The sequence below is a fragment of the Rhinolophus sinicus genome, linkage group LG05 (genome assembly GCF_036562045.2).
Source record: "Rhinolophus sinicus isolate RSC01 linkage group LG05, ASM3656204v1, whole genome shotgun sequence".
NCBI lineage: Eukaryota > Metazoa > Chordata > Mammalia > Chiroptera > Rhinolophidae > Rhinolophus > Rhinolophus sinicus.
The window spans coordinates 74,536,047-74,562,333 of NC_133755.1; the positions used below are offsets into that span (position 1 = coordinate 74,536,047).

At 46.6% G+C, this 26,287-nt stretch overlaps 1 protein-coding gene across 2 annotated transcripts in view; it reads right to left on the reverse strand.

Moving 5' to 3' along the window:
* The window catches only part of MERTK (MER proto-oncogene, tyrosine kinase), an 85,750-nt gene extending 71,571 nt beyond the window's left edge, over positions 1-14,179 (reverse strand). Inside the window, exon 1 of one of the 2 annotated variants that reach the window (XM_019714516.2) lies at positions 13,742-14,179. In XM_019714516.2, coding sequence (XP_019570075.2) covers positions 13,742-13,817 — 76 coding nt within the window. In that variant the 5' untranslated portion in view covers positions 13,818-14,179. Of the gene's footprint in view, positions 1-9,907; positions 9,929-13,741 lie in introns of those variants that run through there. The other variant, XM_019714517.2, reaches the window with a different exon arrangement.
* Positions 14,180-26,287: the final 12,108 nt, after the last annotated feature.

Genomic DNA, 26,287 nt, shown 5'->3' on the forward strand with positions numbered 1-26,287 from the left:
AACAGCAAACACTCACTTCGCTGGACTGAATGCATTCAGCCACTTGGAGAGGGCCGGCCTGGCAGGGGCCTTGCTGGGAAGGAGGGAACTGAGTGGTGGGCGGCGTGTGCCCGGGGAGTCACAGCTGCTGGTGGCGGTGGGGGAGCCAGTGAGGACCCACTGAGAGGCCTATGCAGTCAAGTTGGGGATAAAACACAGAGTTGGCGTCAGACTTTCCACATGGGCCCCAGCGGGCACAGGGCCGCCAGATAAAAAACAGGATGCCCAGTTACATTTGCATTCAGATAAACAAGGACTGCTTGTGCGGGAGGACACCCTTAGTCAAATAAATCTGACTAAGTATCATTTCACGGTACCAACTGGAGCTGAGCCCCAGCAGTTAGTTCACTGTTGGCCCCCACAAGCTGGGTAAAGAGTGTGTCTGGGGCACACAGGGACTCCAGCACACCCACCTCTGTGAACCCTCACCTGGAGGTGTGGAGGGCTCGGACCTCCGAGCAGAAGTGATGATTATCAGGTGCCCGCCCACTTCCTGGGCCCCGCACACTGGCTCAAAATAAGAACAGTCCCCCACCCCCCTGGCCTTGTGCACACACTCAGTAATGGGAGCCCCAAGGCCCCCCAAGGGCTCTACACAGCCCCTCATCATCCCCTTCAGCCTGAACCCCACTTTCTGCCTTCGGCATTTTACTTTTTCTTGGTAGAAGTGGTTTGCAAAACAAACTCCTCAGGGAGGCTGTAGCCTCAGGTCCTTTGTGTAGGGGTACCAATGCAACCAGAAGAGAGAGTTCTAGAACCTGACTCTGACAACCCACCTTTACACTCCAGTAAGCTCTCAGACCAGCAAAACATTAGCATGTCCAGGGAGGGCTTCACCCAGAGGTGGCGTCCTTTGGCTGAGGGGGAGGGATGCAGCTGGGCGTCAGGGTTGTAAGAAGTCTCTTCTAAGATTCTGAAGGTCGCCAGAGCCAGACTCCCTACTCTAGGGAATGGAGCCGGTGGCCCAAATCACCTTGGGTAGGGGGCCCCTGAGGGCCCAGCCCGAGAACCCCCACTCAGAAGGCCCAGGTTTGAATGCATGTGGCCCGGGAGTGTGGTGAGTACAAGAACTCTAGGGTCAGAGGGCAAGGTGCAGCCCCCACTTAGCTCTGCAGAGGACCCTGTGCAAGTCACCTGTCCATCTGAGACTCAGTCTTCTCACTGTAAAGTCGCACAGGTGACACTGACTTGTCTCTGAGGTGAGAGCAGAAGACTGCACGTGGGACACTGAGCGTGGTGCTGGCAGCTGTTACTTTCATAACACGAGACACCCAACCTGTCTTGTTTCAAAGGCACAACTAGTCATGCCTGGACGATCAGTGCTGAGCACACGGGACCCATCACACTGCCAGTCCACTCAGCCTCCTGCAGGGAGGCAGGAACATGCACCTACTCCACCCAGGGTTTGCCTTCTCCTTCCCCTCTGGCAGCACACCAAGTGTCACAGAAAGACGCTGAGGTGACACTTTCTGGCCAGGGTCTTGCAGCAGCCTCCTCACTGGGGGCCGGGCTGATTCTCCCCAAGGGACAGATGTGGTTGCCCCAAGACCAGGAGAGACTCTCAGACTCCAAGTGTGATTCCGCTATCACACCACCCCCAACAGACATCCCCAGCCCACCAATACCCGAATTCCTGTTAATGAAAAGCCATTCTTTCAAAGAAAAATACAATTTCCTTTTAAAATGTGATTATCTCTGGAAGACCAAACACCTCAGCAAGAGTTGTTTGTCTTTTCTAAGTGACAGAGGGCAAAGAATTCCTTCCAAAAACAGATGTACTTTCCCTTATCCCCCCACAAAAACATTCAACATTATATATAAAACAAACATTAAAAACAGGGGCTGGCCCAGTGGCTCAGGTGGTTAGAGCTCCATTCTCCTAACTCCAAAGGCTGCCGGTTCGATTCCCACATGGGCCAGTGGGCTCTCAACCACAAGGTTGCCAGTTCAACTCCTCGAGTCCTGCAAGGGATGGTGGGCTCTGCCCCCTGCAACTAAGATTGAACATGGCACCTTGAGCTGAGCTGCCTCCCAGATGGCTCAGTTGGTTGGAGTGCGGGCTCTCAACCACAAGGTTGCCAGTTCAATTCCTCGAGTCCCACAAGGGATGGTGGGCAGCGCCCCTGCAACTAAGATTGAACATGGCACCTTGAGCTGAGCTGCCGCTGAGCTCCCGGATGGCTCAGTTGGTTGGAGCACATCCTCTCAACCACAAGGTTGCCGGTTCGACTCCCACAAGGGATGGTGGGCTGCCCCCTGCAACTAGCAACAGCAACTGGACCTGGAGCTGAGCTGTGCCCTCCACAACTAAGACTGAAAGTTCAACAACTTGAAGCTGAACGGCATCCTCCACAACTAAGATCGCAAGGACAACAACTTGACTTGGGGGAAAAAAGTAAATAAATAAAAATTAAAAAAACAAACAAACAAACAAAAAACCAAAAAACAAAACGAAACTGAAAAGTGGAGAGAAGGCAGACTGACTAGGGGCTTCGCAACCCAAGAACACCATAGTGATGAATTTCCGGGGTTTTCTTTTTGCTTCATTGTTCCAATTTGGAAAGGTTAATAGGCAAAGGTCAAAAAAAAAAAAAAAAAAAAAAAGCCCCAACCAAAGTCTGTTCTCCCTATCCAAAGGACCAAGAAAGGGGCAGCGCAGCAAGACTGAAGACTTTTAGACAATAAACTGCTCTCCTCCAGGTAAGCAGCCCAGAAAAAAACTACGTCTCCATCCCCACCGAGACCAGCAAAGGCCAAGTGGGGAGCCTGGACCTCATCCTTACCAGGCTGTAAAGAGGTGACAACAGTTCCTCTGGGTGGTATCAGAGCGGGCCAAGTAGAGAACTGGGACTTTCATCCCCATTGGCTGGTGTCGGTAAAGCTCATGTGGGGAGCTGGATTTCCACTCCCACCTGGCATTAACAAGGCAACCATCCTCGTCCCCACTGGGGTGGTTATCAGAGGAGGTCTAATAGAGGGTCTGAGCTTTCGCTGCCCATTGAGGGCATCCCTCTTCCTCTTGCTGGGAAACAGTCAGAAAGTAACAAGGCTCCCCTCGCCCTCCCAGCCAGGGAGGTACCAGTGGAGGCCTAGTGGGCAGTCAGAACTCCCGCCCCACCTATGACCAGCAGTGACGAGGGGGTCCCACTCTCCAATGTCAGTGGAGGATGAGTGGGGACCTAGAATTCTACCCCCACCAGGCAGTAAAGGGCACATACTCTCCTCCCCTCAGAACATTTCAGAGGAAACCAGGTAATTCAAAAGGTTTATATAAGAGCCCAAGTCTCATAATATAATACCCAAAATGTCTAAATTTCAACAAAAAAATGCTGTCTCAAAATGAATGAAATACCAACACTGAGATGACAGAGAATTATCCAAAAAAGCTTTTAAAGGAATTATAAAAAGACTCCAATGAGCAATTATGAACATGGAACACATGAAGAAACAAAGTCTCAGCAAAGAAATAGAATACATAAAAAAACAACCAAATGAAAATTTCAGAACAGAAAAATACAATAGCCAAAGTAAGAAACTCAATGGATGGGCTCAACAGCAAAATGGAAGGGCAGAGGAAAGAATCAGTGAACTGAAAGATATAACATTAGGAAATATCCAATCTGGCCAACACAGAGGAGAAAGAAAGAAAGGAAGGGAGGGAGGGAGGGAGGGAGGGAGGGAGGGAGGGAGGGAGGGAGGGAGGAAGGGGAAATGAAAAGAAAAAAGAAAAAAAAACCAAATAGAGTTTCTGGGATCTATAGGATTGTTACTAAAGATCTGACATTTGTATTATCAGTCCCAGAAGGAGAGGAGAAAGAGGGCAAGGCTAAAAAGTAGTTAAAGAAATAATGGCTGAAAACTCCCCAAACCTGGCAAAAGATATAAACCTACAGAATCAAACATCTGAGTGAACCCAAAAAAGGATACATCCCTAAAATATCCATGACAAGATATATCATAGTCAAACTTCTAAATACCAAAGACAAAGATAACATTTTGAAAGCACAGAGAAGGAAAGCTATGAGAATTTGTCACCAGCAGATCTAAGAGAATAAAGGAAATTCTTTGAACAGAAAGGAAACAATAAAAGAAGGAAATTTGAATCATCAGGGGGAGGAAAAAACAAAAAAAGCAAAAACGTTGGTCAATACTCCTCTTGCATTTTCAAAATTATGTCTAGTGGTTGAAAAAAATTGTAATACTGTCTGATGGGTTCTATAAATGAAGAGGAAATATTTAAGATAATAATGTTTTAAATGGGAGAGGTAAAGGGACTTAAAAAGAGGTGAGGGTTCCATAGTTCATTTGAACTGGTGAAACATAAACACCGAATATACCAATAATTACATTAAATGTAAATGATCTAAATATATCTATTGAAAGACAGAGATTGGCAGAGCAAAAAACATAACTGTCTGCTGTTTATAGGAAATTCACTCCAAATATCATTATACACACAAGTTGAACACAAAAGCATAGAAAAATATATCATGTAACCATTAATGGAAAGAAGTCAGGATTGCTACATTACGATAAGATAAAGTCGATTTCAAAGCAAGAAAATTACCAGACACAGAAAGGCACGCTATATAATGATAAAAGAGTCAATCTACCAAGAAGAAATAGCAGTCTTAAATGAGGACAGTCGGCCCTTTGTATTCACAGGTTCTGTATCCACGGATTCAATCAACTGCAGATGGAAAACATCCAGGAAAAAACATTACGTTGTTGCCGACACGGGTACTATGTAGTCAGGCCTACTATGGCACACGTACAGGCTTTTTTTCTTGTCATAGTCCCTAAACAATACAGTGTAACAAGTATTTGCGTAACATTTACATTCTATTAGGTATTGTAAGTATCTGAAGTGGGTGGGAGGATGTGCTGTGTATAGGTTATATGCAAAACTATACCATTCTATGTAAAGGACTTGAGTATCCATGGATTTTAGTATCCTGAGTGGGAGTGGGTCCTGGAACCAATCCCCCACAGATAACTAGGGAATACTATATGTACCATAGCAAAGAGATGCAAAATATGGGAAGCAAAAATGAATAGAACTGAAAGGAATAAACCAATCAACAATTATAGAAGGAGACTCAGCCCCTTCCCCAGACCTTGCCCTGTGTATCTCTTCTATTTGGTGGTTCCTGAGTTGCATGATTTATAATAAAATTGTAATCATAAGTGCTTTCCTGAGCACTTATGTTATCAAGCCTGAGGGAGGGAGGAGGGCGTGGGGACCCCTGAATTTGCAGTCTCTCCATTTGAGCCAGTGTCTGATGGGGGGTGGTCTTATGCAACAGAGCCCTTAACCTGGGGGTCTTCACTAACTCCAGGTAGTTAGTGTCAGAACTGACTGTAGGACACCAGTTGCTGTTAGAGAATTGGAGCATTAGCTGTTGCTGAAAAGACATTACTTGGTGTCCGAAAAAAACCCACACACACAATTCTTAACAATCTCAGGAAGACTTTTTGTAGACACAGACAATATATTTCTAAAATTTGTGCAGAAAGGCAAAGGAACTAGAATAGCTAAAACAGTTCTGGAAAAGAAGAATAAAATGGGAGGAATCAGCCTACCCAATTCCAAAACTAGTTATGTAGCCACAATAACTGAGTTGTGCAGCGTTGGCAGAGCGACAGACACTTAGATCAATGGAACGGAAGAGAGAACCAGAAATAAACCCACAAAATTCACTCCACAGCTTTCTGGCAACGGTGAAAGCAGTTCAATGGAGGACAGACAGCCTTTTCAGCAAATGGTGCTGGAGTCGGTACTGGGGTACAAGCACGTGGCCACAGGAAAAACAGTGAACTTTGACCTAGTCTTACACCATATTCAAAATGAACTCAAAATGGGTCACAGATTTCAATGCAAAACATAAAACTTTTAGGAAAAAACAGAGGAGAAAATCCTCAGGATCTAGAGCTAGGCAAGAGTTCTTCCCCTCAAAACCAAAAGTACAACTCCTAAAAGGAAAATTTGATAAACTGCATTTCATCAAAATTAAAAATGTTTGCTCTGCAGAAGACCCTGCTGAGAGGATGCAAAAACTGCAGACTGGGAGAGCTGATCTGCAAAGCATGCACCTGACAAAGGACCAGCATCCAGAGCATCAGAGAACTCTCAAAACTGAGGTGAGGTTTTCTGTGACAAGCAGCCAAATGGAAACCCTAAAGGAGTGTTGCCGGTACAATTTTGTGTGGTCACAGGGTAAGGAGAGGTCTGGGAATTAAAACACTTAAAGTGAGGAGGTGGTTTTCTCTGGGGGAGGGGAGGCAGGGGATGACACGGCGAGGGAAGGAAGGGGACCTCACCAGTACTGCTGATGTCTACTTTCTTTTTCTTTCTTTTTTTTTTTTAAAGAGGGAGCAGCTCACATGGGCCCATGTGGGGATCAAACTGGCAACCTTGGTGTTATCAGCACCACGCTCTAACCAACTGAGCTAACCGGCCATCCCTGAGGTCCACTTTCCTATGCAGGGTGGTGAACAGAGGTGAGTTTCAGTATCCTTTATATCCTTTTGTGGGTCCTAAATATGTTATAACAAGATTTGAATATAAAGAACAGGAGTAGGTGAGAAAAGAAAAAAATGTAATGGTAAAAGTGAGGTCTTTTTGTTTCCTGGAGGGCCACAGGGTGACAGTGGCGGTATCCCTCTCTGACGGGCTCAAACAAGAGACCTAAACCCTCCTTCCACCTGTTAGTCCTAAAATCATAAGGGAGCTTGGTTGGAGCAACCATTCAGCCCGCAATTCTCACCCTGGGCCAAGACTTGCCACCTTCCCTGGATAAAGGTAACTATCATATTCCTGCCTTCAGTGGCAGGTTCTAAGGGGGAGGGGGTGTGAGGCTCCCCACCACTCCTCAAGAATCAGACACACTGGATCCATGGGGGTAACAAGAGCTGTGTACCTGAAAGGTGGGTGGGGCCTGGGCTTCTGGAAAAAAATTTCACAGAAAAACTTCCTAGTTCACGTTCTCCTTGTCCACCCAGATAAAACACTTAGGAGATTTATATTCTACAATTTCTATTATAAAATATATTTTTAAATTTCCAAATATAAAATTACATGCCAATAGTAAATACATTTTTAAACATGACACCATTTCCCCTGGGCCCTGGGGATTCTGCAAGGCACCTGGGGAGACATGCACCCCCGCAGCCCAGACAGACTGACTTTGAGTATCTCCTGCCTCTTGGAAGCCAAGGTCCATGCTCCCTACAGATTTGAGTTCATAATTTAGGCAGATCCAGTTTTCTCAGAAATACACCTGTGCATTTCCAAACTAGTCTACTGCTACAGATAGAGCCGCAGGGGCTGCTTCTTGGGGGTAGGGAAGGGCAGCTGCCCACAGTAAAGAACCCACGGGTGTGACTCATTTTTAGGAAACACCCTGTGTCTCTAGGCTGATGCCTGAGGATAATGACAGCCAGAGTCAGGCTCAGACTGAGTGGGTCATGCGCATGCTGACACCGTGTTTAGAACCCGCACCGCAAGCAAGTGGTCCAGCCCACCTTTCAGGTAGGTGGAGTCTGTTTCCAGAATCACCTATCTGCCCTGCTATCGGACCAGTGGGGACTTGGAGCTTCAGAAGGGTGTCATGCCACACCCCCATGCCCCTGCATGCCAACATCAAAACTGGGATGCCAACATACGCCTACGCCGCTGGGCTCCCAAAGCATTTTTGTTTTTGTTTTTTTTTAACTAATGCTTCATATTTAATGCTGAACCTAATGAGCTTCCTTTTTTCTTTGCTCCCAAACTTTCAGAGAACATTGTTTTCGTCCACAGGTCTGCAAATCACGTGCCAGAGCTGTAAAAAGGCTGACAGTCTGGTTCCACTTCCTGTGTGGGGCAGCGGCCGGGGCAAGTGGAAACCGGCCCTTGGGAGCTATGAACATGGATCAGGTCACTGTGCATTCAGTGGGAGGTCAGTCCCAGGACACAGGTCCCAGGACACAGCCACGTTCAACAAGTCTGCGTCCCTGTTCTAGTGTTCTCCACCGAAACAGCCCGTTCTGACTTGTGAAAATGATCATTTTCCGGAACCATAATGAGGCCAGTCTATTAGCAGCTTTAACAAGCCCGAAGGCTTTCTCCCCAATAAACAAGGCTTTCCTTCATGTGTCTTAGCAGAGGCAAGACCACAGCTAAGGCAAACCCTAAGACGTTAACCGTTCCTGAATACTGAGGGAGCTGGGCACCTCTCCCTCCCCCAAAAAAGTAGATTACATACACAAAAAAGGGATCTGTCCCATCGGCCCGGCTCTCAGGTGCCAACCGGAGACCTCAGTCCTGAGGGTGGGCTCCTCCCCGAGGAGCTGGGGCAGGCACTACCCTGTGACCACATCTTGCTGAGGCCTTAGCTGGCTTTGCAGACGCTAGGCAGCACCTTCAAAGGGATCGACTGAGAAACATCCAGAAGATACCACTAATAACAAGGAAAGACACACAAACATAAAAATCCCTATACATCCAGATAGGAAATGGATTTTCTCCAAGCTTAAGTCTCTCAAACATTCTTAGCTTTTGGTGTAAAACTTCTCTTACATGACCTTGGTCCAAACGCAACGTCAACATCTGTTTCTCCCTCCCTCCCTCTCTCCCCTCTCCCCCTGCTTCTTCCCCACCCCCTGCCACCGCAATATTCATGGAAAGTCCATTTTACCATTAAGTGAAGAAAGAAGCACTAACAGTGGACACATGGCAAAGGGTGAAATAAAATGCTTTAGAGTTGAGTGTAGGTTTCCCAATGAGATGTTGAAGACACAATCACCCTTTCTTCCTTTATTGCTTTAAAACGTGGGGTCCTGCTGCCTGACAGAGGCCCAGGGAGTGGGGATGACACAGCTACCAAGAAGGAAGCTACCAGCTTCGGTCTCACAAAACGGGGGAACACCTGGGTCCTCCAACAGTCAAAGTCAAGCCACAGTCAGACAAAGCAAACTGAGGAAGGAGAATGCAAGTTGGTGGGTCCTCTCAGTACTCCTGCCTCCTGCCACAGATCATGGTGACATTTCCAGGCCACATTTTAGCTGAAGGCAGGAGGGCTGGAACAAGGAAGAGGTGAAAAAAGGGAACAGGTTTCCTCCCTGTCAGGGGTCAGCAAATGCCCACAGGGCCAGAGGTAGCATCAGGGTTTCCCCCTGGCACCTGGGGGCCGGCTCACACCTGCCATCCACAGGAAGTATCCAGTCAGAAGGGCACCTGGGCTGGGCTCCCTGCCGGTCCGGCTGCTGCAAGCCACCTGCGCATGGCGCAGGTACCTGGAGCGTAACCTAAGAAACAAAGCCACGTTTTCCAACCACTGCTGCTAGAGACTTTACTTAGAAAACCTGGTTTTAGCTGGTACAAAAGAAAGGAATTATCTGAATGTTTACACTCAACAAACAAAAACAAAAACAAAAACCACACCCACATTGGCTCAGTTATGTGGGAGAGTTGAGAAGGAATTGGCCTTCATTTTTATGCCTTCCTGAGAGGCACGTGACAGGAAGCGATTCCTGCACCAGTTAAATCTGGGTCCAGCAGGTGGAGGTAAGGGGACTGTCAGGGCAGTGGCGGAAGGGCAGGCCTGCCCGTGCAGACAAGATAGGCTCTGCCAGGGAACCACCAAGAAACAAAACCCTACAAAACACAGCCAGGACTGGATGCTCGGGCCAGACACCCCACAGCCCTGCCCCATAGGGAACAGGGGAGGGTGATCCACAGCTCCGCCCTCATAGTTCAAAGTGCAATTTAGGACACATTTCAAAGAGAAAAGCAGAGCCTTTGTCTAGGAAAAAGACCCCAAAAGTTGAGCTCAGAAGAGTGGTGGGAACCACTGGGAACAATGGCTAATATTTTTGGAGCACTTACTCATTAGCTCATTTCATCTTCCCCACTGTTCTATGAGGAACTGAGAGTCCCACTGACCAGAGGAAACTGAGGCCGGCCAAGCAGGATCGGAGTGGGCTTGCTGGCTACTCGGACCCGGAGCCCAGCCCCTGTTAAGCACTTCATTCCAGGGGAGCCGCTTTTGCCAGTTTTTATAAAAATTAACCTCCTGCTGAGATGCACATCAACCAAAGCCATGTGCTCCAGGTTATGAATAAACTAGAGACAATGGCGCAAAGTCCAGGCACTCAGGACTACCAGCTGAGCACTGGGTAACCCGCGCAACATGCCCACCCCGATGAGGAGCTGCTAAATCTGTGTTTTTAACATGTAAAATCAGCTTTTTATTTCTTTTCCCTACTTGTAATAGTTAAGAGAATATACACTAGGTTAACATAGCTATATTGGGTTAATGTAGTCCAAAAGTCCATCTTCTCTCAAGGTCCTGACTTTTCTAGTAATGAAATCACTTTGGCATCACAGCAAAATGAAAGATGGCTTTCTATCAACCAAGCCCCAGGGACAAGGGCCCAGAGCTGCAGCAGTTCTGCTTCTGGAAAAGCCCCTCGGGAGAGAGAAGAGCACATGAGGCCGCGGAGGCTTGGCCTTGGCCGTTTCCACAGACACCCACTGAGCGTGTGAGTGGGCTCAGCACTGTGCCATCCACTGTCAGGTGGTCAGAAGGGTCATCAGGAAGTTAGATTTGATGGAGAGAGTCTGTGTGTGACTCTGGCTGGGGAGGCAGTGAGAGAAGGCCATTTGAGAGCATGAGTTGAAACCCAAACAAGCAAGCAGACTCTGGGAAAGATCCAGCCAGAGGGCACACCGCCTGCAGACTAGGAAGGAGGCCTGGCTGGAGCAGCATGGACAGGGGTGGTGACTGCCAATGAGTGGACAGGGGCGGAGGCCCTGCGAGGCCCTGCAAACCCTGGGAAGGAACAGGAAGCCACTGGAGGACTCTCAACAGGGACAACACAGTGGGCTTCATCCTCAAATCTCATTCTGGCTATTAGGTGGGGGTGGCCATGACACGTGTGTCCCTCGGCTGTGAGGGGGAACCCATTAAAATCCAAGGTCCCAGCTCAGAGTGTCCACCTGGCTGTAATGGCCCCAATTCACAGGCATCTAAAGAGTCACACTATTCAGAACCAATTTCAACTGGTAACTCACTGGCCCTGCTCCTAGGTTTAGCTGGAAATTATTTCTAAAGATTAAGATTGAAAAACCTCCTTAGTGTTAATATGAGAAAGAATCATGTTCCATTCAACAAATTAAGAAAGTGCGGAGTGACTGGTTAGCTAAGTTGGTTAGAGTGTGGTGCTGATAACACCAAGGTTGCCGGTTCGATCCCCATATGGGCCACTGTGAGCTGTGCCCTCCTTAACATGTTGCGTACGGATCACAAGAATCTTCACGAGGGACTTAAACCCCGCCGTACACAACGTGTTAAAAATAAGTAAGTAAGTAAATAAATAAATAAATAAGAAAATGAGTCAGAACAACTTTTTAAGATTTATGTTTGACATATGAGTATGCCCGTCTTACCTCCAACAAGCATTGGAGACCATTATAAAATGCACAAGCAACAAGAGATGAAAGCTCTTCCTGGGAAAATGTTTACCGCATATCATAATGTCTGCTACAGCATCAGTTTGGGTGGAATGTGCAAAATCAAAGCATTTTAAAAGCCCAGTTTGTTCTGAGGGTTGAGTGTAGCTGCCTCCCAGCCTGGTCTCGGGCTAGGTCCTCAACATGCCTGCCTTTAGCCACTTTTACGTTTCTCTTCTGTCCTCTCCCACCCCAAGAGCCAGCTCACTAGCACCCCCACCAGAGCCTAATGGGGAGGAAGGGCTGAAATGCCTCTGGTTCAGCAGTTTCAGTTCCGCCCTGTGTGGCTTTGTGGGATTGTGTTTTTGTGTAGGGAGATGGGAGGATTCCTGGGTTACGGTGATGTGTAAGTCTTAATTCTTTATCCATCTGTCTGTAGAGCAGAGTATACACACACAATCCACCCTGTGTCTCTCCCACTCTCTCCTGTCCGGTAAGCAATATGCGATATGCAAATCTTAAAACTAGATGAAGAGTGTAAGTTCCATTTTTGACCCCTTCCTAGAGTACGCTTACATCTGCTCTAATTCTGCCACTCAGAATCCCACTCTTGAAGCTTATCACAAGGTAAGCTGTAACACCATCAGACATCTCCAGGTAGACTCAAGGCAAAAATGAAAGGCAAAAGAAGAAAAATTGGAGAAATTCTTTACTCCTCCTACTGGCTGCATTTGCGGACCGTTCATGATTATCTGACTAAAGCTGATTGTCAGCTACGAAAGATTTTTATTACAGCTTTTAAAAATTTGGAAAAAGAAAAACACTATTTTTAATATCTTACACAAAACTACTATTTCCATTGTTTCCCCATCATTTTTACCACACTCACTACCTCCAAGACTATTATAGCCACGCCTCACTGGTAGAAAAAATAACAGCTTTGCAGATTATGAAAAATGGGTCTGGCAGAAATGCTGAGGAATATTTGAGGGTTTGGAGGGGGAGTGGAGAACAGAATTGTTTTAGTTCTTTGGTTTTGGCTTTCGATGTTTGGTTCAAATTGCTATGTTGTTCCAAATTATAAATTGCTTATGTAATTTAATATGCAAAAAAAGGGGTCTTAAGAACTTTTCATTTGAGCAACTGAGCTTTCAAAGGAAAACCTCAAAAGAAAAAGTTGTAAGAAAATTGCTTAACTTTAACTAGAACTTTCCAGATATCCTTCAAAAACATCTTTGACTCTAACAGGCAAAAGCTACTCACCATATTCATGGTCAAAAGAGACCCAAAACACCAGCACTTTGGTTAGAAATAGTTTAGCTACAGAAAAATGCCTGGTATGTGTTTATTTAGCATACCTTTAACACCCCCCCCCCCACACACACACCATTCTTTTGTCTTTTTGGTAAGGCCTGGTTTAGTTTCATCCAGCTTTATGGAGAAGTGCATGGGCACCCAGACTTCTAAGCCGCTCATCCCTCACCTGAGAAACAGCTGTGGGTGCAGGACAGGCCATTGTCTTACAACGGGATACCAGACACCACACCTGGCCAAAATGGGATATATGCTATCCCGGCAGGTCCTGGCCAGCAATAACAGGGGTACAAAACGCACCCCCTCTCTCCAGGCCCCGCAGCCCTACAGGGAATCCAGAAACGGGGCGCTAGTACTGCCCATTGGGGTCCAGTAGGAGCAGCCAGGTCGCCGCCCCTCGCCGGCTCACCACACCCCAAGTCCTCAGCCTGCGCATCAGCAGGCGCAGGTCCCTCCGGTCGTGGCACTGCAGTCCCTAAGCTCCCACGGGAGCTGGTCAGCAGCGCAGTGATCCGAGAGACTTTTCCGCGCATTCCCGCCCAGACCCGCGACCACGGTCCTCTTGGCCGAAAATTTAGGGACTCGCAGTGCGCCCGCCGAGCTTCACCTCCTCCCTGCGGAAACCCGGGCCCTCTGTGCCCCGCGCCCGCTCCACCGGGCGCGTGCCCACAGCCAGTTCTGGCGCGGTGGTCCTGGGCTGGTGCACACCCTGAGCTCTGCTGCCAGCACCGCCGGGGGCGGGGATGTTGGTAAACCTGCCCAGCAGCCTGCTGCCCTGGCCCCCGGCCCCGGCCCCGCCCCCCGGCCCCCGCGCCCTCAGTCCTCGGCGCCAGCCGGTGGGCATTCCCTCCCTGGGCGCCTCGCACTCTTCCCTAGCCTGATCGCCCTTCCCCCGGCCCCGGCCCCCGCCGTGTTGGCGCCCCCTTCCCGGCTCAGGGCCCCCAGCGCTCTCACCCCCTTTCCGGAGCGCAGGGACGAAGAGCCACGGCGGCAGCAGCAGCAGCAGCAGCAGTAGCGGGGCCCGCCCCATCCCGGGGACGCGGTCTGGAAATTCTTCCCGTCGGACGCGCCGCGGGGCAGCGAGGCCAGCGGAGCAGACCAGTCCCGCGGGCGCCAGAGTGGAGCGCGGAGGCGCCCAGCTCTGAAAGGGGCGGGCCGGGGGGCGGGCCGCGGGGGACGGAAGGGGACCCCGCGGGCCAGGAGAGTAGAGGAAGGGAGGGAGCACGAGGGGCGGGTGAGGAGCCCGCACGGGAGGCGCGGCCAAGGCGGGGCGGGAAAGGGGCCCGGCCTCCTGGCGTCCGGCGCAGCGCCCCGGGCACCAGCCGAAGGTGCAGGGCCCGCCCCGCGTGGAGGAGCGAGCACCCGGTGTGCCCAGTGGACGCTGGTGGAGGGTCGAACATCAAGAAAAGCGCGAGCAGGAGTGCAGGGAGGCAATCCATGTACGGGGGTCAGGGGAGCAGCACAGTTAATCATAAACGACCTCTAAGCCAAACTCACATAATCTCAACGATAACAGACATTCCTAACAGTACTTTCTCAAAGGAAACAGTACTTTCTCAAAGGAAAAAGATCGTGTGATCTTTTCTGACAGCATAAGCTAGATCATGTCATTCCTTGGCTCAAAACTGTCAGAACCCTACAGTGGCCCCTGCCTTCTGGCTGCATGAAAGTCTACCAGGTACTGCATGGCCTGGTCCGGGTCCCCTCTGACCCCACCTCCTCACTCCACTTCCGTTTGTGCTGGTTTCTTGCCACGCCATCCCTGACCCCTACCTGGCCTCTTCAGGCAGATTTGGCTGTAAGGAGACACCCAGGCAAAGTGGATTTAGACAGGTTAGTGCTTACACCCGCAGCCAAACAGAATCAGCTCCTTTGTCCCTACCTACCCCACAGGACAACACCAAGCCAGGTGAGCAGTGGGTGGGCTGCTGCTGAGCAGCCAACGTGAAACAAGAGCCGAGCCATGTCATTGACTTGCACTGAGCCTGCAGCTGTGTCCTTGGGAGCCAGGGAGAGGAATGGAGGGGAGGACATGGACAGGCCTGTGCTCCACTGAAACAATGGACGAGGAAGAAAAACAGCCTTGCAGCATTTTCCACAAGATGGGAATATGGTGCTGCCCCCCCCCCACACACACACACACTCACACAGCTGCTCCCCAGTCTTGCCTGCTTTGCTCCAGGAGGAATCTCGGGCAGTGTGCCCAGACGTGGGGAAGACTATAGTCAAGCCTGGCCTACGTGCCTTTGTGGAGGGGTCCCCAGGACACCTCAGCAGAGCCCTTCTCAGAGGCTCCTGGGCCTTCCTCACATACACCAGGCATGCTCCCACCTCAGGGCTTTGCACGGACTGTTTCCTCTGCCTGGAATGCTGTTCCCCCAGACTCACACCCTCTCAGTTAACTCTCTTCCTTCAAGTCTTTGCTCAAATTTCACTTTCTTGATGAGATTACTGCCTTGTATAAAACTGGGCTGGTTATCTATTGCCATGGGACATACCACCCCAGACATAGCAGGGGCAAAACACCACCATTGTATGAGATTGATGGAGCCTGTGGGTCAGAGACTTGGACAGGGCTCACCGGGAGATGGTTTATTTCTTCTTCCATCTCTGCTGCCATCTGAGGCCCAAATGGCGAGGGACTAGAATCACCTAAAACAGGGGTGAGCTAAGTATAAACTGTGGGTCTATCGCCTGTCTGGCAAATAAGTGTGATTGGAACATAGTCATTCATGTATGTATTATCGATGCTGCTTTTGTGTGATAACAGCAGAGTTGAGCAGTTGTGACAGAGCTCATATGATCCACAGGGCGACACGACCTGGCCCTTTACAGAAAAAAGTGGCCAACCCCTGACCTAGAGGCTCCTCCCAGTATGTCGCTGGCCCTAGTGCTGGGATCACATGAGTCTAGGGCAGCTTCTCCACCGTGGCGTGGGTGCAGCCGGAAGTCTGCGAGGCGGCTCCGGGCGCCAAGAGCAAGCGTCCATTCTAGTGAACAAGGTAGAAGCTGTATGGCCTTTTATGACCCAGCCTTAGGTCACCTAGCTCCACTTCACCATTTCCTCTGGGTGGAAGCAGTCACTATCCACCCTCTCAGGGAGGAGCCAGAGCAACCCCCTCTCGAAGAACTTGCAGCCATGTTTTAAAACTTCCACAAGCACCAAAACTAAAAGGTGGCATATCTGTTCCACTGTATCAGTCTCATACTTGACACCCATCTAAATGACATAGGCCCCCGTAGGGTTAGCTGGATGGCTCAGTTGGTTAGAGCGCAAGCTCTGAACAACGGGCTTACCGGTTCAATTCCCACATGGGCCAGTGAGCTGTGCCCTCCACAACTATATTGAAAACTACGAGCTGCCGCTGAGCTTCCAGAGGGGTGGCCGGATGGCTCAGCTGGTTAGAGTGCAAGCTCTCAACAACAAAGTTGCCGGTTCAATTCCCGCATGGGATGGTGGGCTGTGCCCCCTGCAACTAAAGATTGAAAATGGTGTGGACTTGGAGCTGAGCTGCGCCCTCCACAACTAGATTGAAGGACAACGCCTTGGAGCTGATAGGCCCTAGAAAAACACACTGTTCCCCAATAATCCCCCCCAAAAAATTTAAAAATAAATAAATAAATGATATTGTAACTTAATGTCCTAATTATTCAAGTGATCAAAATATGGAAAGGGAAAGGTGAGGAAAAGAAAAAGAAAAACCAGACCCCACGTTACACAACTATTTCCAAGGTTAAAGGACCTCTGCCCCAAAAGGCTACATCGCAAGCTCAGCAGGCAACTCCAGCCAAGAATCCACGCTCGGAGGCCCACCATGCTGCTGGTGTCTGCTAAGATTCCGTGTGATGCTGTTCACTCCTCAGAAAAAGAGAGACTGGCCACAGCCTGCAGCAGCAGTCCTTCAGGGGTTCAACACACACTGATTCCAGTGCAGAAGAGCTGTGCCCCAAATCAGGTGGCATTGTGACCAGTCCATCATGTTGAAGACACCAGTATGGGATTGAAGAGTTCCAACTGCAGGCTCCATGACGACAGGTGAAATGTGTAATGACTCAGTCCTCAATGACGCTATTCTAAACCCACATCCTACCTCTCTGTCTTCCTACCACCCTCCCCGTCCCTTGTTCTTTTCAGCCTTGACCCCAGCCGTGGCTTGTAATTTACATCCCCCTCCTGCCTCCAGTCTATGACATGGACCCCAACTCAGAGCTGGCCTCCTCCCGTCCGCTTTGACATAGTGCAGACTGCCTAATATTCAGACACCTGGCTGGATGCCAGAATACTCTGTGAATGACGGTGCAACCAGAAATGGCCTCATCCTGGTGTCTGTGCCAGAGGGCCATGCATTCATTTACCATTGCACAGAGGTTGACTGAGCACATGCTCAATTCCAGGTGTAAGACTCATACCTGGGACGCGTCACTGAGCCAATGCATAGTGCCTCCATCAGGGGCCCTAGAGTCAGCCAAAGCCTGGACCACTTGGTCTCTCAGCCACTCAGAGTCATTGCACAGTCCACCAATCACAGTGCCCTGGTGTTCCTCTGCTGAACCACTGGCTCCCACACTCGCATGCTCTCCTGCCCCTGAGCTTGGTGGGGTTCCCCTTGCTGCCTGAGACCACTTTGTGTCCCTGCTCCACAGTGTCTCCAGCTTTGAGCCTTATGTCCTCAGACTGCTTGCCGCGATCATCTACAGACCCCTAGGTCTCTCCTTCTCATTCCTTGATGATTTCAGTGCTAACACCACTGTCATCCCCTTCACTCTGTCTTTGTCATGATTCTTATTGGTTTCGGTACTATTTAATGACCTTCCAACACTTTAAATTCCAAGCCCCTTGGCCTCTTGGCCTCCATTCAGTGTGCGAGCAACATGTTGGTAATATAAATGCCATGTTCTCTGTTTCCTGCGGGACTGGATGGTGCTTATAAGAGAGTCAACTAAAATGCACCAAATCTCAAGGGAGGCACAAGCAATTGTCGTTTCTTGGGCCGTGTGGATGGTGAGTGGGAGAGTCTCCATGCTGTGTGCTGAAAGGATAGCTGGATGGCTTGGATTCTGTTGCAGGCAAGGTGACCCATTCAGATGATGGAATCAAACACAGTGTACACTGCACTTGTATGAGTCAGTGCCAAACAGGAATCCATAGCTGAAGAACACGTCCGGACGCAAGCCTACAGTTTATTACAGGAAGAGGGTACCACGGAGCAACAGCAGTAAAGTAAGAATATGTGTGCATGCCCCACAATTAAAGGGGCCAAGAGAGGCCAGGGGCAGGGTCCTTCGTCCTCCCTTCTGCAAAGAACGTGGATGGATATACTTTCTCCAATCAGGAGCCACCTAGAGCACTTCGGTATCAGGGCCCAAAATGGGGGCTCACCTGGGGACTTATATTCTGCTGGTCATCTGCGCATAGTCCCGAGACATAACCGGCCTCAAATATCCACCTCGCTCCCACAAACCTTCCCATCATTCTCCTCATTCCTCTCTTTACTCCGACTTATCTTTTGTTCAGAGCACCCAGCACGCTGATTTCACCTTATGTATCCATGCGCTTGCTAGTTTGACTTTTACGCCAACATGCACTTCTCGTGCCTGGCCCACAGGAGGCGCTCAACACACACCTGTGAAGGAAGCAGGGATTTCTGCAACGTGTGCAGTGATCCCCCCACCCCATTAGTCTAGTCCCCCACCTGGCACTATACATAGTTGTTGCAGCATTATTTACTATATTCCCTATGCTGTACTTTACATCCCCGTGACTATTTTGTAGCTACCAATTTGTACACCTGAAACTAACATAAAATATTGAATGATAACCGTAACTGAAAAGAGTAATTTTTTTAAAAAATGGAAGGGGTAAACTGGCATAGGGATATGCATATATTATCTCCTGGCATATTCAAATAAGATCTGACTATTAAAAATAATAAAGGACCAAGGAATGACTTCCCCTTAACTTAGTCTATAAATTCTATGAGATCCTAATCAAAATTCCAAGGGATTTTTTTTTTGAACTTGATCAAATGATTCAAAATTTATACATACTAAATTTAGGATATGCACATTTTTGAAATCAAATTTCTATTTGCAGGAAATTATTTAAAAAATAATTGAATAAATGTTCAGAGGTACCCATACGATGATGATTATCACAGAATTATTCATAAAGCAGGAAACAAAATAATTTTTAAGACCATTAATTAGAGCTTAGTTATGGTATATCAGGAGAAGATACTAGAAAACATTGTTTTTCAGAAATATTTTTAATGATATTGTAAGTAGAGTATGTTATCAAACAGAAATACAACATAAGATGATTTTTAAAATATGGAGAAGTGTATATTTACATACCTGAAAATGTATAAAGATATGTATAATTATTTCCAACTGGGTATGTGGATGACCTTCACTTATTTTAAAACTTTCCCTTTTCATGAATTAACCGTGAATTATTATTTAAAAAAATTTTTAAATTGGGGAACAGTTTGTTTCTCCAGGGCCCATCAGCTCCAAGTTGTCCTTCAATCTAGTTGTGGAGGGCGCAGATCAGCTCCAAGTCCAGTCGCTGTTTTCAATCTTTAGTTGCAGTGGGTGCAACCCACCATCCCATGTGGGAATTGAACCAGCAACCTTGTTGTTGAGAGCTCCCACTCTAACCAACTGAGCCATCCGGCCACCCCCATGCATTGTTTTTTACAATGAAAGAAATCTATGTTTATTTTGAAAAAGAAAAATAGCATCTAGTCCAATTTCTTTATTGTACAGATGGAGAAATTGGTCTCAAGATACAAACTGTGTGCGTGTGTGTGTGTGTGTGTGTTTTGAAGTATTGAAGATGGGGATAAAGAAGTTTGTCCAATTTGATCCACCTTTGGTTTCAGTGAAACCAAAGACGAAGTTTGATTTTACTGAAAAATTGGAGTTGTTTTAATTTTTTTCTGAACCAAATAGTACTTTTAAAAAATGAATCTCATGCTTAGCTATCAAGATACACTGTGGCAAGAAACTCAGTTCATGAAGTGGGTTATGTATCACAGAACATTAAGGCAGCAAAACACAAAATACAACCTCACAAATATCTGTTTTGTTCCCTCGTTCATCCTCTTGTTCATCTTCCTGTTTCTATACAGGTCTATCATGTTTTGTTATTCGTTTCATGGCATAGTCTTACAACAGTCCATTGCCTTGCTCTCTGATGACTATTTTCCATTTATTTTCTACTTTTACTGTATTTGACCTCATCTATCCATTCTTTAGTCTTCTTGCGGTTTCTTTTCCTTTTTTAAAAAACATTTTTCTTGTCTTTAAAATCTTGTTCTAATATAGTTGAAGAAAAATATATATTTTAATGTGATATAAAAAGTCACAACTTCCTAAATCATGTTTCAATTCTTAAAGTTTTTCATTGTTTGTATTAAACGTTTTATTACACTCACGTTTCGTTTACCTTATCTGTAAATTTTACCTTTACTTCTCATCGTCTTCTACCTTCCTTTATTTACCTTAATTTTTTCTCTATTTCTTCCCTTTCTTCTCTCTCTCTCCCTCTCTCTCTCTCTCCTCCCTCCCCTCCTCTCCCCTCACCCTGCAACCTCCCTGTGTGGCTCGAGGTGTGCAGTGTAATTCCCAGGCCTGTAAATAATAAACCCACTGCCCCCCCACACACAAAGTTTCCCATTGGTTATTGCTGAAGAATGCTTTGCAATCATCATAAGAACCACAAGGGCTGGTCTAGCCACACATTTGTTATTGATAGGCTGAGACCAGCAAAAAACATTAGGTAAGTAACTTTATTGAACTAGGTGAAAATCTTTATACATAAACATTCTGCCACTCGTTCCCCTGCCTGCCCCTCACCCCCACCTCGCCGGACTTCCATTTCTGTGCTTGTATGTTTACAAGCCTGGCTCTGGGCATCTCAAATTTTGCAGCTACCTGCCACTATCAAGGGCTTTTCAACTTTCCTTGTTTTTTTAATATTCTTGCTTTCCATGTAGGGTATCTCAGAGGACTTGTCTCTGGTTTAGTTCTATCATTATTATCTCCCTAATTTCTTATCAAACAAGCATTAAAGATATAGAACAATTAGATCCAGATATTTATCCTCATTCTGTGGAGATGTACACATATCCAGAAACATGTATGGTGTTTCTTGTTCTAACCTTAAAAAGAATATTTTGTATTGCCTTGTTTTGATAAACTTTTAACCAGGAGTTTCCATGGAGAGATTTTGTATCCAAACATGCTCTCCATGAGGACAAAGTCCAAGAAAATGCAAATGCAGTAAATGAGATCATTTTAAGAACCATTTCCACTTGTGCTGTCAGTCCTTCAATGCTCTACTCTCAGAATAAAGTTTGAAATCCTTAAAATGAGTTATTTGACTGTTAGCCATTCTGGTGGGTAAGAAGACATATCTCACCGTGGTCTTGAAAATGTTGAGCACATTTTCTGTGTTTATTTTTCAATTTGCATATCATCTTTCATAAAATGTTCAAGTCCATGGTCCACTTCTTGTGTTGTTTGTAGGAATTCAGTACATGTGATTCAGCCTTTGTCAGGTACATGCAGTATTTTCTCCCAGACTGTGGACAGTCTCCTGTTTTATGCAGTGACCTTCGCTCTGTTCTTAGCTCTCATTGCAATGTGGGTTTGCTCCTAACATGACAGCACAGCCATTGTCTTTTCTTGTATAATATCATGAAACACAGGCAGAGTATAACACGCTCCATCCATGTCAGTGTGAATTTGATATGTGATGTTAACATTGCAGTTGGGATTTTAAGATTGAGCAGCAGAATTGTTGTGGACAAGTGTTAGATACTTCCCAACATGTACACCCAGATTTTTGTGTGGAGAACTGCTTATTCCTCATTGTGTAGAAGCAATGTGACCCATTTATTTCCAGACCTAAGTTCTTTTTTTTTTTTTAATTAAAATCTATTGGAGGTGACAATGGTCAACAAAAGAGACCTAAGTTTTTTTGGCTTAACCTGATTCCTTTCTACCTGGTGCAGCGAACAGGTCAAGAAGTGTGTGACTCAGTTTGTCAAAGGAGAAGAATAAACTCCGTGATTTGTGCAGAACGTATCACAACTTACAGGGGCTGACATGCACTTGCTTCTGCTAAGCCATGTATGTTTGGGTTTGATTACTTGTGACCAAAACAACCCAACTACACAGTGATTTTGTAATTTGTGGTAGAGTTTATAGAGATGTCCCTGAGTCTATCTTTATATCAAAAGTCAACGGCGACACTGACGTTATGCTATCTATTCAGTCCCCGCTTTCTCTGTTTGTCCAGTGGTTTAGTCTCACCATCTGTCTATACACTATTCTACCCATTCATTCATCTGCCCAGTCCTGTGATCTCTCCATTTCGTTCTTATGTCCACTTCCTCTCTCCTTATCTCTCTTTTTTCAATTCATTCATCAAATACTTCCACCTTTTTTCATTGATTCTCTCTCTCAGTTCATACATCTATGCATTATCTCATACATCCCTTCCTACAACAAATACTTTTTTCATATGTACATTTTAAAATTCAACAAGGATGGTTGAAAACAAAAACAAAACAAAACAAAACTATAGGGCAATTCATTTAAAATACATGCAAAAATCCTAAGTGCAAATTTACTCACAGCAGTTTTACAAAAGAATAGCACACTGTGAACAATTAAAGTTTTACCCAGTAATAAACATTCAACATTAATGGAATTCATACAATTAACAAGGGGAAAATATGCACTTCAATAGAAGTCAATAAATAGCTTCACCAAATCTTGATAAAATTCTGAGCAATTTAGAAACTTTTGAAGAAAATATTTTTTAATTTGATATAGGGCATGAATTGAAAATGTACCACAGACATATTTGATGTGACAACATCAATAGCTTTCCCACTCAAAACAAAAGCAATAGAAGAATGTCTACTGTCAACACTAAAACCACGTCTTAGATTAGCAACATAAACAGAAAAGGAAACACTCCTATGAGGGCTAGAGAATGAAAAAGATACAAAGCTGCCATTACAAGATCACATGCCTTAAAAAGTGCGGAGAATCAACCCACACAAATAATGGGAATCAAGAAGTTAGGTCAAGATTGATCCTTTTCATATACAACATAAATAACCGTTTGAAAACGTGGTAGAGAAAACAATTTCCCTTTACTGTAGCAACAAATTCTATAAACTAGCCAGAGCTAAGTGTGACCAGATAATGTATTAGCCATGTGTAGTATATATTGTATTAAACACATATTATATTTTTTATTATGTGTATCAATCATATTACATGTGCACCTGGATCACATTAATAAAGAATGATGAGTAAAGGACAAATGGAAAGATAGAGCAGATCTGTGAGTGGGAAAACTCACAATTGCAAATAACATTTGTTTTCCTCCAAATGAATCTATAAATTCAACACATGGCCAGCCCAAGTTTGAAGTGTTTGTCATAGCATTTGCACCGCCGATTCTAATGAAAAAGTCTGCAAAAACAGCCTCAAGAATATTTCAAAAGGCAGCAATGAGGAGAGAAGTGTGCTACCGGGTATGAAAACATATTAAAAAGTCTAGCATACTGAAAGCATAGCATTTCTTCAAGAGGAAAAAAAAAATCAGTGACATATACCAGGGGGTTCAGAAACAGAGTGATTTATATATAGGAACTTAGAAAATCAAAAGGTGACACTTCAGGGAGGCAGCATCACGGGGCCATAAAATGTGCCTCGTTTTTTGTCCCTCCATCGCCAGTGACAATTCAGGAAGAAGAGGAACAGCTCGACATGTGTCCACGGAGCAGAGCGCGTCCGCGGGGGGCTGTGGGATGAAGCACGTTCGCCGGGCCGGGAGGAGTCTCGCCCACCCGTGCGCTGGTAAGAGGCAGACAGACCTAGGTCCCTGGACCCTGGACCTGGGCCCTGCGGTGGCCCTGAGTCAGCCTTAGCCCCGCCCCACCACGGTCTAGCCCGTGGAAAACAATGTCTTAGACAGTCACGCACGGAACAGAGACTTCCTGGGAGGGAGCCCAGGTTCCCAGCGGAAAAGTTCCAGTTTGAGCACTAATAATAATACGACGAGTTTGGCTTCCCCAGACGCTCGGGACTGCACCCCAGGGGCTGGCTTCTCTTGGCCCATCCAGAGGACTGACTTGTGAAAGGCATGAGGGGGGCGGGAAGAGGCAGGGATTGCTGCACGTAGGACTCTGGGAGGACACGAAAGGGATGCGGATCCTATTAGCTGCCTTGCTCGGGGACCCCCGGTGGGCGCGCGGCACCACTAGTGCTCCGCCTGCCTCGCCCACCCCCTGCACCCCACGGCCAGCGCCCTCCGTGCCCTCCACCCGCCTCGGCAAGATCGAGCTCAGGCCGAGGGCTCCGAGCTCCGGCGGAAAGCTGGCGGGTGTCTCCAGGCCAGCGAGAGACCGCAAACTTGAGCTTTAGCGCCACCTTTGGGAGAACAACCTAAATTTTAGAGCTAAAACTATAAAATTTTAAGAAAACAAAGGAGTACATATCACACACGATCGTGGACTTGGCGATAGATTCTTGGGTACCACCTCTAGAGCACAAGCAATGACAGACACAATAGGTAAGTTGGAATTCATAAATACGCCCAAATCATGTGCCTCCGAGGACACTATCAGGTCGGAAAGGACAACCCATGCAATGGGAGGAAATATTAGCAAAGTAGAGATCCGTGAAAGGTCTAGTACTTATACAGATAAAGAGCTCTTGCAACGTCTGATGGTTAGTGTTATGTGTCAGTTTGACTGGGCTATAGTACCCAGTTATCTGACCGAACACATCTGCAATCAGTTGACTTTGGAGGTTGTTACCCTTGAAAATGGGGGGGGGGGGTCTGTACTCAGCTGAAACCCTTGAGAGGAAAAATTGAGGTTTCTCGAAGAAGAAACTATGCCTCATATCACAGTACAAAATCTTGCTGAGCTTTTAGTCTGCTGGCCTGCCCTATAGACTTTAGGCTTGCCGAGCCCCATAAGGACAAGATCATTTCGTGAAATAAATCTCTTTATATGTTTCTCTGTGTATGTGCATATGCATACATACATGTATGTATAAACACACGTATCTTCATGCTAGAAATATACATATTCTTTCTCTTGGGAGAACTCTGATGGATACAGGTTTTGGTAAACAGGATGGTTCTAGAGGAATAGAACCTAAAAGATGTGTTTTCTCAAGCAATCCTGGATCTTCTAGAATTGGTTCTCAAATCTGATTAAATTTAAAGGCACTAACGACCGTATTGCCAGTGTGGAAGAAGGCATTGACAGTCCATAGTACAAGGTAGTAATAGAGATATACAAAGGATCACCACTGGATATTCCTAATCAAATATGTATTTTACAAAAGGTTCTAGGTGACCATGAATTTGATATTTTAGATCATGTTTTACAAACTAACAAATGTGACAAAGTTAGGTGATTGCTCCTACTTGCACTTGACTGAATAAGGAAAGACAAAGGTGAGCTCAAGGTGTCCAGTTTCCAACGCAAGCGCCCCTCAAATGCCGAGAAATTTCTATATCTTCCCTGAAACTCTTACTTCCCAAACTTTAGAGCTGAGATGTCTGAAAACCTAACGCAGTCTCATCCTGCAAGTGGGTGAATTACAACCAAAACTGAATGCCTGTCCACATGGCAGTGAAAGTGATAGCGATGATTTAGAAGAAATGGGGTCCTAAAAATTGGAATGGGGACACATGGGTGGTTCCTGATTAAGCTGGCACATTGAACTCCAAAACTGTGCAGTCTTCTTTGTGCAGAAGAAGCCCTCCCACTCCTGCCTGAGGAGCTTGCCTCTGCTTCTCCTAAATCCACAAGGATCACCCCTGAGGTACTTGCCTTGCAAGGCTCTATTACCCTGCTCAGGACCTGCGCCCACAGCCCTTTTTGCTTCCAGACCTGTTAGCAGACTCAGCTCCCAGCAGGTCCCAAGAGTGCGGTATAAACTGTGACCTGTGAGGACTTCAGCTACACTCCAAACGAGTTGTACCCTTTCCCCAGTTCACACAGACAGAAATCTAGAAAAACTGTGAAGAAATGGGATGTTAGGGATTTGGGATGACAGTGGAAGGAACATGCAGTTGGATTAGGTGCAACATATTACTTGGGGCCCATTATGCAGACATGGTCTTTGATGTCATATCTCAAGGGGGTACAAAGTCCTCTAACAGCTTATTTGATGGATTGGCTTTGACATGGACCAAAAGGCACAGCACACAAAACGAAACTCAACTGCCTTGGTACAGTGAAGAAGGTGTCGGAATAATCACTCTACAGCAGCTCAGAGAACACAGGTAAACAATATGACAACAGAAGGAGAACAGTACAAGAACAAAACGAGTTCAACAAACAGACAGAAAACATAAAACAACGTGAAAAAAAGAACCAAGTAGATTTCAGAGCTGAAGAATGTAGAAAAGCCAGATTTGAGTGATATGCCACCCTTGCTACAAATGTGCATCTT